The 15,925-nt window shown below is 39.1% G+C and overlaps 1 protein-coding gene across 5 annotated transcripts; it reads left to right on the top strand.

Moving 5' to 3' along the window:
- Positions 1–185: 185 nt before the first annotated feature.
- On the top strand, positions 186–14,646 carry ELOC (elongin C). 5 transcript variants are annotated; one of them, XM_038128489.1, is made up of 5 exons: positions 519–579; positions 961–1,030; positions 7,813–7,874; positions 9,311–9,454; positions 12,031–14,646. In XM_038128489.1, the coding sequence occupies exons 3-5, from the start codon at positions 7,871–7,873 to the stop codon at positions 12,219–12,221; spliced, it is 339 nt and encodes a 112-aa protein (XP_037984417.1). In that variant the 5' UTR covers positions 519–579; positions 961–1,030; positions 7,813–7,870; the 3' UTR covers positions 12,222–14,646. The 5 variants fall into 5 exon arrangements, with proteins under 5 accessions (XP_037984414.1, XP_037984415.1, XP_037984417.1 ...); XM_038128487.1 differs by lacking the exon at positions 961–1,030 and having other exon boundaries at positions 476–579; XM_038128490.1 differs by lacking the exon at positions 961–1,030 and having other exon boundaries at positions 557–672.
- The last annotated feature ends 1,279 nt before the right edge of the window (positions 14,647–15,925 follow it).

The raw sequence follows: 15,925 nt of genomic DNA, 5'->3' as shown, positions 1-15,925 counted from the left end.
TCGGAGAAGAGGCTGACCCCACCAATGAATCTCCATTCAGATAGTTGTAGAGAGCCATAAGGTTTCCACTGAGCCTTCTCTTCTCCAGGCTAAACTACCCCAGCTCCCTCGGGTGCTCCTCGTAAAGCTCGTGCGCCAGAACCTTTACCCAGCTCCGTTACCCTCCTCTGGACAGCGTCGTTGTGCATTAACTGAGAGGCCCAGAACTGAACACAGAACTCGAGATGCGGCCTCATCAGCGTTGGAGCACATCACTGCCCTGTCCCTGCTGGCCACACGATTCTGCATACAAGCCAAGATGCCGCTGGCCTTCCTGGCCAGCCGGGCACGCGTTCCCTCATGTTCAGCTGCTGTCGGCCGACACCCCCGAACTCTGACATGGCGGGCCGGCAGCTGCCCCCGGGAACTACGCGCCCCAGCGGGCACCGCTCGGCGCGCACAGCATGCCGGGAGCAGGGGCGCCGCACGGGCTGGGCGCGGGGGGGCCGGAAGCGGCCCGTGACCCGGGCGGAAGCGCTCGGAGGCAGCTGGGCCGACACCGCGGCCCTGCGAGCGGGGCGGAGGGAGCGGCGCCCACGGGTGAGGGGCGGCCGCGGGAGCGAGACCCCGCCGGCGCCGCGAGGGACGCCCCGGGGGCGGGGCACCCCCTCGGGCTGGGAGCGGGTGGCCCCGGTAGGCGGCCCCGCGGCAGGCAGCGGGCCTCGCCCCGCGCCTGGCGGGGGGGGCAGAACGGGGGCCGGGCGGAGGGGCCGGAGCGGCGCCGGGGGCCGTCGGGGTGCGCAGGAGGCGGTGCCGGGCTGGGGTTCTCCCACCGAGGTGGTGGCGGAAGGCGCATTCCTCCCCCAAAAAGCTTTCTTTGGAATCCCGGCGCCGCCGGAAAAGGGGCTCTGGAGCAGAGCTGGGTTTGAGCATCGCTCCCAAACTCCTGCCGTAAGTGACTTCACCCTTTTCCTACGCCAGGCCGTAGAGAGAGGGGAAAAGTTCAGGCCGAAAGAATTTAGGATGCGCCCCCGGGGGTTGTTTTGCCAAGGTGAGAAATCCTAGTAAAAGTGATTCGGCTGTAATGTTCGGCGAATGCAAGCAAAAAAAGGGTGCTACCCCTACTTGTAGGGACTGAAATGAGCTTTTGGGTGCCGTGTGTTCCTCAGAGGGAGGTTCTGCTTTAATACAAGATAGCCTGAGCATTGGTAAGTTATTGAGGGCTTCACATTTGTGTGTGAAAAGGTGATGGTGCTGCTGGCAGTTTGCTTTAACAGCCAATTAGGTCTTCCACCAGTTAACTTTTATTAAGTATTTCTAAATGTGTCTGGCAAGTTAAGCTTTGAGTTCTGAGGGGACCTAGATAGTCACAGGCTGTTTGTTTACTTGGCTTCGATGGTTTTTGGAAGCAAACCAGAAAAACGTAGATAAACAGGCACGTCAGAGATCTTTAGGGTAAGAACCACTTTGTGCACTTATTTCTGAGTAATCCCCTACATGCTCCCAATTTTCTCCTTTTGCTATATTAAGGGCCAAAATAATTGTTGGGGGAGAGACCATGTTCAATTAACTGAAGAGTTACTTTGAACGGGAATAAGCGTTTATTAGTTTTCCTGTAGTACATTGGCCACATCTTTGCGCAGGTGGCACACACCTTACGCCTTGAGATCAGCCTTTTAATGAGCTTAAGTTATATCTGTAAAATGTTTACGTCAGTAAAATTTTTGCTAACGCTTTCACTGCGAGCTTTGAGATAATTTTAGACACTTTTAGCACTACTACAGCATTTATTTTTTCCTTGTTGTGTCAGAGAAAAGCGATTTGAGATTTTCTTTTTTTTTTTCTGTACCAGAGTGGGTGATGAACAGATTTAGATAGTTTCACATAGTCTTAATGTGAAGAATTTTAGTATTGGTAATTGTTTTCATATTGTTGTAGAGAGACTAATGAGTGTCGCGCTCAAGGATACTCAGCTTCAGGTGTTTTACTGTGTTTTTATAATTCTCATGTATGTTACAAGAAATCCTCAAGTTATATCATGAAAGTATGGGGTTTGTCAGCTTATTTTAAGTAACTTTGCTGTATTTTGACAAGTCTCTTAGCATCTAGAAAGGCTCAGGATTTAGTTAGCTTTATTGTGGGGTAGTTTGCATAACAGCAGTTTTTGGTGAATGCCTATAACAAGAGAGCAGAAATCCATGCCCTGTAAAATTTTGCCCCTTTTCCCCCAATGGCAGGAACTGTACAGTACAGCTTGGAAGTTTCTTTGGAAGAAAATAGTGACACTCCCCTGCCCATGTTTTTGAGTTGTTTTTTGCTTGAAGCTTTCTGGGGAATTACTGAAAAGGAAAGTTTCTTTAGACAGGAAAAGAAATCTTATCTAACATCTTTGGTACTCTGTACATGCCATCCTACCCGATCTCCTGTTTATCTCAACTAGCATTCAGGTGCAGTATGCCTTCCTCTCACATTCCTGTGTGTCCCAGGAAATTTGAATTTTAGAGCCTGGGAGTATTGGAGTAGTGAATCAGCTGATTTGGAAATCATGCTCTCCCAGTTTCTACTCTAGTTTTTTTTCTAAATATGCTTCAATCCCTTAATTATTATTACCTTAATTATTTTTTGATGTGTGCTGAGCAATGAATGCTAAACTGAAGAGCGGTGTTTTTAAACAAGTTATTATACAGGATATAGGGTGGAATTTAGGATTTAACAGTAGGAGGCTGCCGTTGTAACACGCAGCACCCTTTGGTAATTGATAAACTCTTACTAAATGACACAAAAAAACGTCACAATTGGCTTTTAAACAAACATAGGAGTTGGTGAAGGCCAGTTTGCTGTCTTTTCCAGAAATGGATAGTGTAGGATAGAAATGTCAGCAGCGGAAGCGCACAAAAGTCATGTCTGTGTCATGCAGCTAATTAGTTGGAAGCTATTTGAATTTCCTTAAACCAGAACCTGAGCTTTTAAAGGATTTTCCTGTGGGATCAAAGAATCTGAATGCTTGAAATGTTTGCATGGATTCAGTGTTCTTGTGCAAATGAGAACAGAGCAGTGAGGTTCTGGAAGCTGTGCAGTGGTCCAGTGTGTTCAGCTACATTAGCGCATGTCCTTCAACTCTACTCCACTCACTGGCATACAAGGCATACAAAGAAATTATATTCTGGAAATTCTGGCAAATTTGGGAGATCAGCATGCAGCTTTGGGAGTGAGCTGGGATGGTTGTGAACATCCCAGTTTCAGTTTTGTTCTGGTATTTGATGGTCAAGAGAAGCAGGAAGATGATTAGACTAAACAGACTAAAATTCCTATTTCTTCTTAGAGGTGTAAGAAGATGTTGAAGTAGGGAAACAAGAACACTTGCCATGGTTTAGATGTTTGTGATATTTCACACTATTTGTTTGTGATATTTCACACTGTTTTACCTTGTAGGTGCAAATATTCTGGCAGCTTGTGGCAATTTTCAATTCTTTAATATCCAGACAGTTCCATGTTTTCTGCAGCAGGAAGTCCTTTTCAGACTGGTTGGAAAGTTTCTGTGCCAAATACGCTGGGTTTAGTTAATTCTCTCCTTCTGACTAAAAAGTGGCGTATCCCGTTTATGTAAACTTTCCCTTAATAAATGCACGGTTTTGCCTTTTTTTTTTCTTTTTTTTTTTTTAAGGAGGCAAAGCAGGAGAACAGTAATATCTAATATATGTGCTTTTTTGAGATTTAAGTCAGGGAGCTGAGCTACATTGTAGTAATGCCACATAAGCTTCCTGAAGGACAAACGGAATTGTGAATGTACTTTAGCCTAAATTAGTGGTTCTTTGCAGGAGTCTGAAACAGTCAAGTCAAAAATACATAAAAAGTACACGTTAACAAAACTTGTATTGTTCTTATCCTGACTGATGCATTGGTGTAGTCTTGGTGAAGTCAAACAGGGCAACTATAAAATGTGGATAAGTAATTAAAATATAGGTATTTACCAGGCATGTTCAGAAATGTCTCTTTATTCCTATTATCTTGTCATTTATGCTGCTTTCATTATACAGAAGGAAAATATAGTGATATGTTTTGTAATAAACAGTACACTGGAAATACACTGAGAGAAAACAATTACTTGGAAGACAACATACAAGGTTGCTTGACTCTCCTTGACCTCTTATTTAAAACTTAAGGCCATGCCATTGTCAATTAAAATAAAGATACAGAAAATTTCCCTCTATGTTCCTTTTGTACTCCCTGTATGCACAAGTGAGAATTTGTAGGAGGTATTTCTGTATTCTTTTGGTTTATTTTCTGTGTGCTCTTTTTTCTGGCATTGAAAGTGTTCTGATCTTCATACAGTGTCATGACAGACTGAGCACTTCTTGATCCAGAAGAGGAACCATTACTGTTTTTTAGGTTCTTCAGAGTTCCTGAGTTTCTTGTTTTTCTTTTCTCCTCATTTGTTGCATTGGCTCTCTGATTTTTTTGGGCTCTCTGCTGTTGGCTATTTTGTCAGGAATAAATCTATACTGCTAATGGTATTCATGTTTTGGTTTTTTTTTTTTAATGACACATCATTGCATCAGAAATGAGTGCAACTTAGTGTGTCCCTTGCTAACATGTCAGATGCATCATATATTGGAAGTATTATATCTTTTTCTTAAAAGCAGGTTGGCTTTTCTGCATCTTTTACTTTTGGTAATTGAATGTTTGGAGTTTTCCATATCCAGAACCAAACTTGGAGTCTGGAATAGCGCTATAAATTGTACTTCTTTTTTTGCTTATTTTCATTGTTGAACTTAAACTGAGATACTATGTTGGCATTGTTTTCCCACCGATGTTTATCCTTGTAATGAATTTTTATATTTATCTTCATCCCAGTTTTGCTAAGCTGAATAGGGAATGATTAATTTTTCTTTTATAAACAGGCTTTTTAGTCATATCAGTAGGTTCCCTCTGTAGTTCTTGTAATTCAAACTTCTTTTTCTTGAAAAAAGGAATTCAGAATTGCATGTGGTATTCCAGACAAGCTGTTGCTCATGTGCAACATTGCTCATATTCCCTCTCTTTATTGAAAAGGAATCCTCAATGTGCATTTGCCTCTTTGTCCGTCACCCTTTTTTTTTTGCTCCCACAGACCTGCATCAGTTTATAGTTTACCACAGAAAGACTATAGTCCCAAATAACATGCCCTGACTACATGAAAGAAGACTGTATTGGTCCCTTCATGCAGGAGTCTTGATTTCATATGACTTTATTTCATGTGGCTTCTAGTACACTGTTTTTCAGGACTGGTCACTTGTCTGTGTTACGTTTTGTTCCACTTTTGTTGCAATGCTTCTCACTTCTGTCTCATCCAAATCTGCTTATTCTTTTCTGGCAGCATTGTTTAAAAAAAAAAAATTAACATATTTCTTTGGAGGAACTAGTAGTTCTTTTCTGTGTTTGCAATACCATACTGTACTCTTGTAGTCTTGTAGAAAGGTTCTTTCTCATTTTAAGATTACCTCTCATCACATTTATTCAACCCTAGATGATATATGAAGCCCAAATTGCATCTTGAGTTTTCCTTTTTTCTTTTCATTCAAGAAAACGACTAATTAATTTTTTAAAAACTAGATTAGTTCAGCATACCCTAAAACTACAGAGGCTTACTGCATTTTTATCCTACTTTACTGTTTAGTACAATTGAATTCAGACCACTGAGCCTGATAATTTTTTATTCTTTGTTAATTACTGTATTTTTTCCTCTCTAATCATAGGATAGCATATTTGATTTATAAAAATGCTCTTTCAAAGTATTAGCTTCCTCAACTTATGCTTTTACCTTGCAAGGTGCTAATACATCTGCATTCCGATTAACTAGCCTTTATTCCTGTGTTTAGTGGCATTATTTGTATTGTAAACCAAGGCATATTTTATCATCACCAACACTTCCAAAGAGTAGTATCACTTCTGTGTTGTTGTTCTTTTTTTTTTTTTTTTTTCCCAAGTGTTGTTATTCATAAGTCATAGGTGGTTTCACTGCTCTTTTGGAATGTTGCAAATGGTTTTGTGGCTAGAAAAAGAGGTAGTACAAGTGATCGTCTTTTGCAAAGTAGAAGTCGTAATGTGAGGTACTTCTTTGGTTCCTGAACAACAGATACTCTCCAATAGGATGACTGATTTCCATTTGCAAAAACTGTTGAAATAGGGTGCAAGATCCCATCAGTTTTGGGCCCTAACTGTCCTAGCACCCAAATGTAATTTCCTTAGATGAGTTCCTAGAATTAAGGAAAGTGATGAAGGCATTTAACACACCATGTTAGAGAATTTCTATTATAGCATACACAAATTAACTCTCAAAGAACATTCTTAAGCCTGCCTTATATTCAGGAACTTTTCGCCTGCAAGAGTACAGGTTAAAATGTTCCTTATGTCAGTGGTAAGAAAATATTTTTTAGAGATAGTTCTGTAAAGGATAACTTTCAAAGGAAGCAGCAGTTGTAAGTGGAGGATTATTTTTGCTCGTTTCTCTTCAGGCAAATAAAAATTGTTGGTTATGTGTGTGTAATTTCATTAGGTGAACATAACAAAGTGCCTTCTTATGAAAGCCTGAGGAGACATTCGCACTACTTCATATTTGTAGCTGTGAAAAAAGACAGATGGAATAAACCAACATCAAAGTTCTGGGCAGAAGTGATCAACAATAGCAAAGAGGTGTCTGTAGTACTTCTTCCAAATCGTGCAGCTTCCTCAGCTTGCTTACATTTTTTTGATAAATGTTTACCAGAAACATAGGAGGGAGCAAATGTGGGGTGTGGTCTCTATTTAGATCTCTTTACTGCCCTCAACCCTGAATATCAGCTGGCAGACCATCTAGAATTACTTGGGCTATTTTCCTGAATCTGTGGACACACAGCAGTATCATTGATTTGTACTGGGTTAATGTTTGCAGAGTGGCTATTCATATGAAAGGAATTTTAGGACAGCAGGTGGGTGGGTAGAATTTCTCTTCCAAAGTATTCTTTCAGACAGCAGAGATGCAGCTTGGGGTAAAGAAATACAAGTTGTATCTGAACATACCAGATTTGTTTTGCAAATAAGTACTTCCATTTCTCTAACTCTTTAATCTCCTTTCCATGGAGAAAAACACATGCAGCAAGCTGGATATCAGTATACCAGCTATGGAAGCTCCTGGTTAACTATACCTACATTATATGTCTGAAGTAGATTATCTAGGTGATATTGGTGGTCATATTGGGAACTGTCAATCTTCTGTGAAGGACAGGTTGAAGGCCAGGTATTTAGTGCATACTGATTAGACTGATCCCTGAGCCTTCTCTTCTCTGGCCTAAACAACCCCAGTTCTCTCAGCCTGTCCTTGTATGGCAAGTGCTTCAGCCCCTCAGTCATCTTTGTGACCCTTTGCAGGACTCACTTCAGTCTGTCATACTGAACCCAGCACTCCAGATGTGTCCCAGCAGTGCCAAGGGGAGGGGCAGGATCACCTGCCTCAACCTTCTGGCAATGCTCTTAAATAAAGTCCAGGGTACTGTTGGCCATCTTTGCTGCAAGGGCACGCTGCTGGCTCATGTTCAGCTTGTCCACCAGCACCCTCAGGTCCATTTGTGCAAAGCTGCTATCCAGCAGGGCAGCCTCCACATAGTACTGGAGGTGCTAAGGTAGAGGGTTTGCATTTCCCATGGGTGAGCTTCATAGGTTTCCTGTTTTCAAAACATGCTGCTCATCAACACTGCATGTTGTCTCTCGTCATGTTCTTTTTGGAAGAGTGTTTATGGTAACATAAAAACTAATAAGTAAAGGAGAATTTAAAAATTGTGCTGCTGACTCAAAATATTGCCACTTGTGTTTTTTCAGACGCTCCTATTGCAAAATCTGCAGTTGAAAAGAAACAAATTTTTTTAATAAGAAGAGAATGGGTAAGTTTACAATCTTAGAGTGTTTCTTGTTTTTGTATTATTTGAAGCATTTTCTCTCTCACGTCAGTGGAGGAGGTGGGTTCTAAGGCTTTAAATGTTGATCTTGTCACTTCTTGTAGCCTCAGACTTCCTATAGATGTTTTGTAGGAGAATTTCTCAAGTGACTGTTCATTTATTGGAAGACTTGTTCATAGTGTATCTATTCTAACAAAAAATTTCACTTGCTTAACATGCATAGTCCTGAAAATGTACATGCTAAAATAGGAATGCCTCTAGGCTTTTGTAGCACCAAACTTTTATAGAGTGGCCAAGAAAATTTCCTTGTCTACTTTATAAAATAATTCTTTATTTGTTTGTTAACTCAAGTCAGCCTGTTGAATTCTGGCTCAGAGATCATAATACAGACTGATTTCTGATAAATTTGTGTGTGATATGACTCCATTTCTAAAACTGTTGTTTCTGCCTCAACAAATGACTGGTTAATGAAACGGGATTGGATGGATTCTGGTTTTGTCTATACTTTCTCTGGCTGTATTATAGCATGTTTGGCACTGGTAGAACTTTATTAAACTTGGTAATAGCTACATAATACAATTTTAACTTCAAGTTTCTGAAGCAACTAGACTGGGGGAATGTTTTATTTGCTACACAGGCAACAGTAATTCAACTTTTAAAAATAGTACTGTCAGGATACAATAAAAGAAGGCACAAAAAGAGAAGGGAGATAAAGCCTTCAGAAGAAACAAAATAGAAAGCAGGTATTCAGCGAAACAGAAGGGAGAAGGGAAACAAAGGAAGCACGGTCCAACTGCTGTGGAGGGAATTTTCAAATCTCCCTGGGTTTAGTGCTTTGGTACTTTCCATGCTTTCTGCCAAAGGGCACAACACAGGTATGCACTGATGCTGTATGGTTCTGAGTCTGGTTGGACAGTCAGGGATCATGAGTCTTACTTCATGTCATATCTTCAGTGCAGGAATATTGACTGCTCTTGTTCTTGCCAGTGCTTCAGAAGGCATTTTTTCCTTGCCGTCTGTATTTTTCAGTATCAGATATATGTTAAGTTAATTTTTGGCAAGTATTAGTATGATAAACATGACTGCAGATTTAATGGAAGGTAGCAGTAGCATGTACAGTTGACTTGAGAATGTCTAAAGGAAAATTTCATTCCTATGTAGATTTTAAAAATCATGTCAGAATTTGATGGTAGAGGGATGTTAATAAAAAATTTCCAAGTTTTGCATAATTACTTTATTTTTCTGAAGTAACCAGAAATCTGCTTTAATCTTCAAATATGCAAAAAGCTTCTTTCTCATTTTTGGTTGTATTGGGCTCTTCAGTCTGCAAACGTAGTCATAGAAAAAACTGCAACTGGCATTTTTAGTAATGTGAATCAGTATATTGTGTTCTGAAACCGTTGTCTTTTTTTCCATTACAGATGGAGAAGAGAAGACATACGGTGGGTGTGAGGGCCCAGATGCTATGTATGTGAAGTTAATATCCTCTGATGGCCATGAGTTCATTGTAAAAAGAGAGCATGCATTAACATCAGGAACAATAAAAGCTATGTTGAGTGGACCAGGTAGGTACAGAAGACTTAGTACCTTTACCTTCTTTGTTTTCACTTTTGGACAGTTTGAATTTTTATCATGCAATAAGTGAAAGTTAGAAAAAATGTTTACTTTTTCACATCCTGCCTAGTTCCTGTTTCCAGCAGAACAGTCCATTTCTGTTAGGGTATTGTGGTACCAGACTTAAAATTGGACTCTGCTATTTGGGCAGTTAGGGATCTTACTCTGTCCTGCATTGCTACTAGTTTCCCATGGTATGAGAACTTGAGGGTATTGTATGAAACATGGAGCTGCCAAGTTCAAAATGAATGAGAGCTGGTAGTTCATTTCCACATCCATGGCAGAACTTCATTTATTCCATGTGGAAATAATTTTCTTCATAGCAGGTCACATGGTTCTGTGCTTTATATTTGTGACTAAAACAGAGCCAATAACACCTGTTTTAGCTGTTTCTGAAAGATGCACGCTGTTCAGGCCTCCTCTGTTTCTCACTCTTTCCCCACTCAATAACCAGACAGAAGGGTGTGCAAGAGGCTGGGAGGGAAGACAACCAACATGACCTGAACAAACTGCTGAAGGAGATATTACATTCCATATGTCTTGCTCAAACAAACAAACAAACAAACAAACAAAAAAAATAAAAGAGAGAGGTGTAAAAAAGGGAAGTGAGCTATCTTTTGTTTGAGATCTGTCTGGTCATCAGTCTGCCCATGGGAGGTGGTGATTACCATTGCATCATTTGTTTTGTTTCATTTCTCTTCTCTCAGCCTCCAAGTTTTCTTGCTTTTACTGTTTTTTTCCTCTTCCCGTGTCCACCGCCAGCAGGGGCAAATGAGCAAGCAGCTGTGTGGTGCTTTGCTGCCTTACTGGGGTTAAGGCCACATGTTGACAGCATCCTATGGCAAGGAGTTCCTGAGCTTAATGATGGAAGTTAGCTTGAGGTGAGGGTAAATAAACTTAGAGGAGGGAAGGACCTCGTGTGTTACTGAATATATGAGATTATATCTGGTTTAAGAAGTGTCGGAACTAATTTTTGAAGACCAGAAGCGTGGGAGAGAGAACAGGGAGAAGTTAACACAAGTGCTTTCTCTCTTCTCTACTTTCATCCTGTGTGTTTACCTTTGGTCACTTCAGTGGTTAGGCAGTAGGCTGCATGGAGCTGAATATGGTCTTATGTTCTCTTTTAGATTCTGGAGAGACTGGAGAGATCTAGTGGTTTGATATATTTTTTTTTTAATTACTTAGTAATACTTAGGCAAACTGAGCAATTAAAATTCTCAGTGTCATTTTAATGGTTGCATTTGAAAATACGTAGTAAGTGCTTTGTGTTCATGTCAGCCTCCCAGACATCTAAGAGGAAGACTAGTTAGAAGACTTGCTCTGAATTCATTCAGTGTGAAGGAATAAAAAACAAAGTAGCCTGCTTAGAGGGCTAGGAACTGACTCTGTATAGGACTCGGCAGTCCAGAATATTTTATATAAGTACTAACAAGATAAATGGGTCACAAGGAAACATACTGTTGCTGTCTAGTTCAGTAGGTCATAATTTCACTGATGTGTTAGTCTTTTGTTTCAGTGCTGTAGCTTGGCCAATATGCTAACATTTCTTCTTTTGCTTGCAACTGTTCCTGTACTAAAATTCAAGCCATATTGGCTTCAGTGCATGCAGATATTTCTACACAGATCTGTGTAGTCATTAATAAATAGCTCTGCTTTGTAGCTAGAAGGAGATGCCCACAGAAATAGTGGGAACTAAACATTGCTAGTCTCCCATAAACATGGAGTTAACATTAGTATTTTTTTATTGTCTTTCAGTTTAATGAGTTGAAAGTCCAAAGATGTGAGGGGAAGAGAGACAAAAATAATAGAAATCTTGTGACATTAACCATAGGATCCTAACTTTTGTATCATCCAGCTTTCATGGTTATAGGCACTATAGAAAGCGAATTTCAAATGTACTTGTGTTTTGAGATTTGAATTCTGAATAAATTCTTTCGTATCTAATAAACTTGTACTGCATGTAAACTTCCCTCCAGTACAACTAGAATTTCCCTGCTTCTGCTGTCTATCTGTTTCCACAGCTTATCAAGTTAATGTGTCTTTGAGGTTTCAACTTTTTTGTCAAATCTACCTGAAACTGAGGAATTCAAAGCTACTGGGTCACAGAAGGACTACTGATATACGCATATATGTGTGCAGATATGAAACATCTGAAACCTTTTTTTTTTCCCTTGGATAAGACAGCCAGAAATTTGGATTGATGCCTCTTAGAGCTTAGCACAAAGCTAAGTATATCAGCTGAATTGGAGTAAACCTAAATTTCTGGTGTAGTTGTTCAGAATAATGTTGATAGGCTGCAGCCTACATAAACATTTCATAATGCTGGGTGTCTTAATATTCCTGAGGGCTCTGAATGTGGCACATCCTGCTTTACAATGGAGAATCTAATACAGAGGAAGATGAGACTTAGGCAGGTCTATTTAGAATGCATTGTATTAATATGGTAAGTTGTTTCATTTTGCAGTGAATTGAGATTTTGACTTCTGGTTTGGTATTCTTTTGTGTTGTTTTTTTTTTCTTTCTACAGGTCAGTTTGCAGAAAATGAAACAAATGAGGTCAATTTTAGAGAGATCCCATCCCATGTCCTATCCAAAGTATGCATGTATTTCACCTACAAGGTCCGCTATACTAACAGCTCTACGGAGATTCCTGAATTCCCAATTGCACCTGAAATTGCACTGGAACTTCTGATGGCTGCAAACTTCTTAGATTGTTAAATAAAATAAATTATAATTAAAAAATGTAAAACTTTTTTCAGTATTTAATACATGTAGTTCAGTTAGTAACTTTTTTCAGATAGCATGTTGCGTGTGTGCTGTTGAGAACTGTAAAGTTCACTGCAGAGGCAATTGCCTTCAGTTCTTTTGCATATAGCAATCATTCAGTTGGAGTTTGTTTTGCTGCTTACACAAATAAGGACCTTTTCACAAACTGAGACAAATAAACAAATATGCCAATTAGTAGATGGCTATGCCTTATCCTTTAGGTGTGGTAGAACTTTCTTTTAATACAGTGGCTGTAGCAAATACTGGAGTTTAGTCTAATACTCTCTAAAAGATAATTATAGTTACATTCGAGTAGCTGTTAAGGGTTTCTAGCTTTCTCTTATTTTTAAAGTTTCTAAACATCTGAACTTAATCTCCTTTGTAAGATAGCTGTCCTGTAGCATAGTTACACTAACTAGATTAGAAGTGCCCTCTTTGTATACTGTCAGTGATATTCCATTTAGGTTGAAAGTGGAGTATGTAGGAGAATGCTTAAGGCTTTTAATTTAAGTCATAGTTTAGATATGTGCAAAGTGTACTTGATAACATTTTGCTTCTATAACTTCAATTTACCCCATTAGTAATTTCAAATACTCCAGTCACTTGTCTGTACAGTAAGACTGTGATCCTACTGACAGTGACTTTTAAGGGGCAAAATAACTGTTAAAATCTGTGTATTATATTCTATATAGCATATATGTTTTTTCTTAATATACTGTCACTTGACCTGATAAGGATTTTATATGGCTTCAGTCACAGTTTATTTCCATTGTTCTGATTGTTTATGTAAAGCCTGTATTTAATCTCTAGAGTAGTAGTCATTTAAATTTTGTAACATAGCAACTGAAAAGATAGAAATTGTCCTACCTTTTACCTCTTCCTCAACCTCTCCCTTGTACCCATAGCAAAAGACCCTGAAATGTGGAGGTCTTTTATATTTGAAGGAAAGGACATTAAGCAGATGTTTTAGGAGCTGTTTTATAAATTTCATAGGTATTTCCAGTGTTTTTACAAATGTTTTAGGGGAAAAGGATTGGCAAGCCACTGACATAATACTAGTGGAATATGTTATCTCTTGGTAGATCCTGCTGGCAGTTGCCTGTAGTATCAGTTCTTTGTTCAAAACAAGTTTCCATAAAGAAAACAAACAACTTAAGAACTTGCTTTTTGTTCAGCTGCAGCCTGAAGAACCCTTTTGCTAAAATCATCTGTAAATGAGAATAAAACTAATGCATCATGAGAAATGATGCAAGAACAATGTAATTAGCATTTCCATCAGCTGCCACTGCTTCAGCTTTGTTTTGATCAAGAAGTGATTGTGGTCTATCATGGAACAATCCCATCAACTGATAGTGGAACCTCTTTCTTGATGTTTTAACTCACAGCGAATTTAGAGGGCTGAAACTCTTCTCTAAACCTGTTTGTCAACAGAAGTACAGCTTGGAAGAGACTTTCCTGGATGAAAATTAGTAATTTAGATAGACTATGCAGTCTGCCCATAGAGGAGGTCAGTTCTGACAAATGAAATTTTATTCTGGGCTTAAACAATGCTGACGTTTGTCAGTGTGTTGGTAGATTAGCTGACATTGATTCACGTCACATACTTTGGCACAATTTAATGTGTTTAATGTGGGGATGTTTGTGACTAGATTGGCTTTGCACGGTAAAGCTGAAGTGCATTGTAGGGTGATTGTCTGAAATTCCATGTGTAAGCACTCTGGTCAGTGCTGTTAGTAACTCATTTTCAAGAGCACTAGAATGATAAACCAGAGATACCCTCTTATGCTGCTTTTGTTAGAGCCACTAGGAATACCCTAAAAGGTCAAGGAACACCAACATAGATATTTTAGTCACAACTACATATCAGTCTGAGTGAGTCTTAAGATCACTGGCCATTTTTAATAGTCTTCAGGCTAATGACTTGAGGCTAAAAATTATTTAGTTTTAAACTAAGGCAAAAAGAATTTTTTAAAACAGTGGGCTTTTTTCTTTTTTTCCCTCTTTCTTCCCCTTTTTCAGCATTCTCGAACAATTTCCTTGATTTTGTTAAAATACATTTTCATTTTAAGATTCTGTACTTTAGCAGTAAGGTAAAATAGCTGGTTTAGCTCTGAATAATAATTTTGTTGGTTTTCTTTCAGCTTAATGTATTATACAGTAGCTTTGAACACTCAGGAATTGCAGTAGTGTCCTAGAGTGCACTATTTGCAAAACCACCGGCTGTTAAAATGAACCAGATTTCTAAGGGGGAGGGGGGGAGGGGGAATTAGTGCAATTTCCATGGTAGTTAAATGGGTATGCTATTATCAGACAATTGGAAACTTACCACGCTTAACCCCTGAGTTCTAAATAAATTTCAACGTTGAAAATTTTTAAACCTGTGTTTCTGTTGATTTATGACATCTTAGAGGAAGTTTATATGCAGAATCATCCTTTTCCTGGCTCTACTATATTGTGAGCAAAATGCTAATGTAATTAGTATTTGGATAATAGGTTGCGAAGCTTCATGTATAAAATAAAAGGTGATGGGTTTTTTCATAGTTCTGAGGAGTTTCACAGAGTTGAAGTGTTAAGATGTGCTGCTCTGAATTACAAGCATCCACAATTCTCAGCACCAAGTACTAAAAAGGCATGGTATTCCTGAGCAGGCTTGAAGAGGATACTTTCAAGGATACTTCAAGGATATTCTGCTGGGGATATTTTGAAAACTTCAACTGTCTCGTGGTACTTCTTTTGCTCAGAAAGGTAGCCCTGTATTTGAGGTTCAAATTTTAAGCTGAACTGCTGATTTAGTCATAAAAACTTCCAGATTCTTTATTAACTGTAAACAACGAGTAGAGTCATGCTGCGTTATGGTTTGTCATCATTTGAGTGTGTGTAAGCTGCTGAAGAAGTCTCTGATGGTCTCCAACGTGAAATAGTCTGTGCATCAAGAATGATCAGAACTCCCTTCCACAAGATAAAAAAAAAATCCTTTTTGGTTTTGAACTTGAAGAAAGAAGGATTCACCATCAGGATTCTCTGTGCCATTATATTCAACAGATGTTGAACGTGGTATCCAAAAGGCATTTCTCAGTTAATGGTAGGAAGTTTGGAAAATCGGTTTGCTTCTGTCTGTGTTTTATTACTGTCTATTTTATTTCACAGGCCTAAATTGCAGTAGTGACTGTTTGGTTTTTTAGCCCTTTATTATTTTTTTTTTGCCCATGGAAAGGGTGCTCCCAAAACTGGCCTAAATCTGTTGGTTTATGTGATGAAGTGGACAAGGAATGTCGTGGGGCAGGAAAGTTAACTTCTCAGTCCATGTTTTGTATTCCGAGTTTAATTTTCTCAGGTCTCAAATATTGCAATGTAATTTAAGGGAGTAACAGTTACTGCAGAGTAAACAAAAGCACAAGGAGAAGTATAACTATTCCTACCTAAAAACTAAGGGTGGAAGCTGTGGTATAAGCTTAATTTCAACACCTGAGTAAGACAAAAAGAGCAGGAGTAAGAGAAAAATAGGAAGAACTCAATAAAGATTGAGTGGATTTGGAAATTAAACTATGATGCTTGTTTTTAAAGACAGACTAAAGCTTTAGGAAAAAAAAAGGCTTTAGGGATTTTTCCCATGGAAAAAGTTCAACTTTTGAAGGCTTTTGACAGATAATGAACTG

Source organism: Motacilla alba, chromosome 2 (genome assembly GCF_015832195.1).
Source record: "Motacilla alba alba isolate MOTALB_02 chromosome 2, Motacilla_alba_V1.0_pri, whole genome shotgun sequence".
Classification (NCBI taxonomy): Eukaryota; Metazoa; Chordata; class Aves; order Passeriformes; family Motacillidae; genus Motacilla; species Motacilla alba.
Note: the sequence above shows the minus strand (reverse complement) of the source record. Positions and strands in the feature narration are given on the sequence as shown.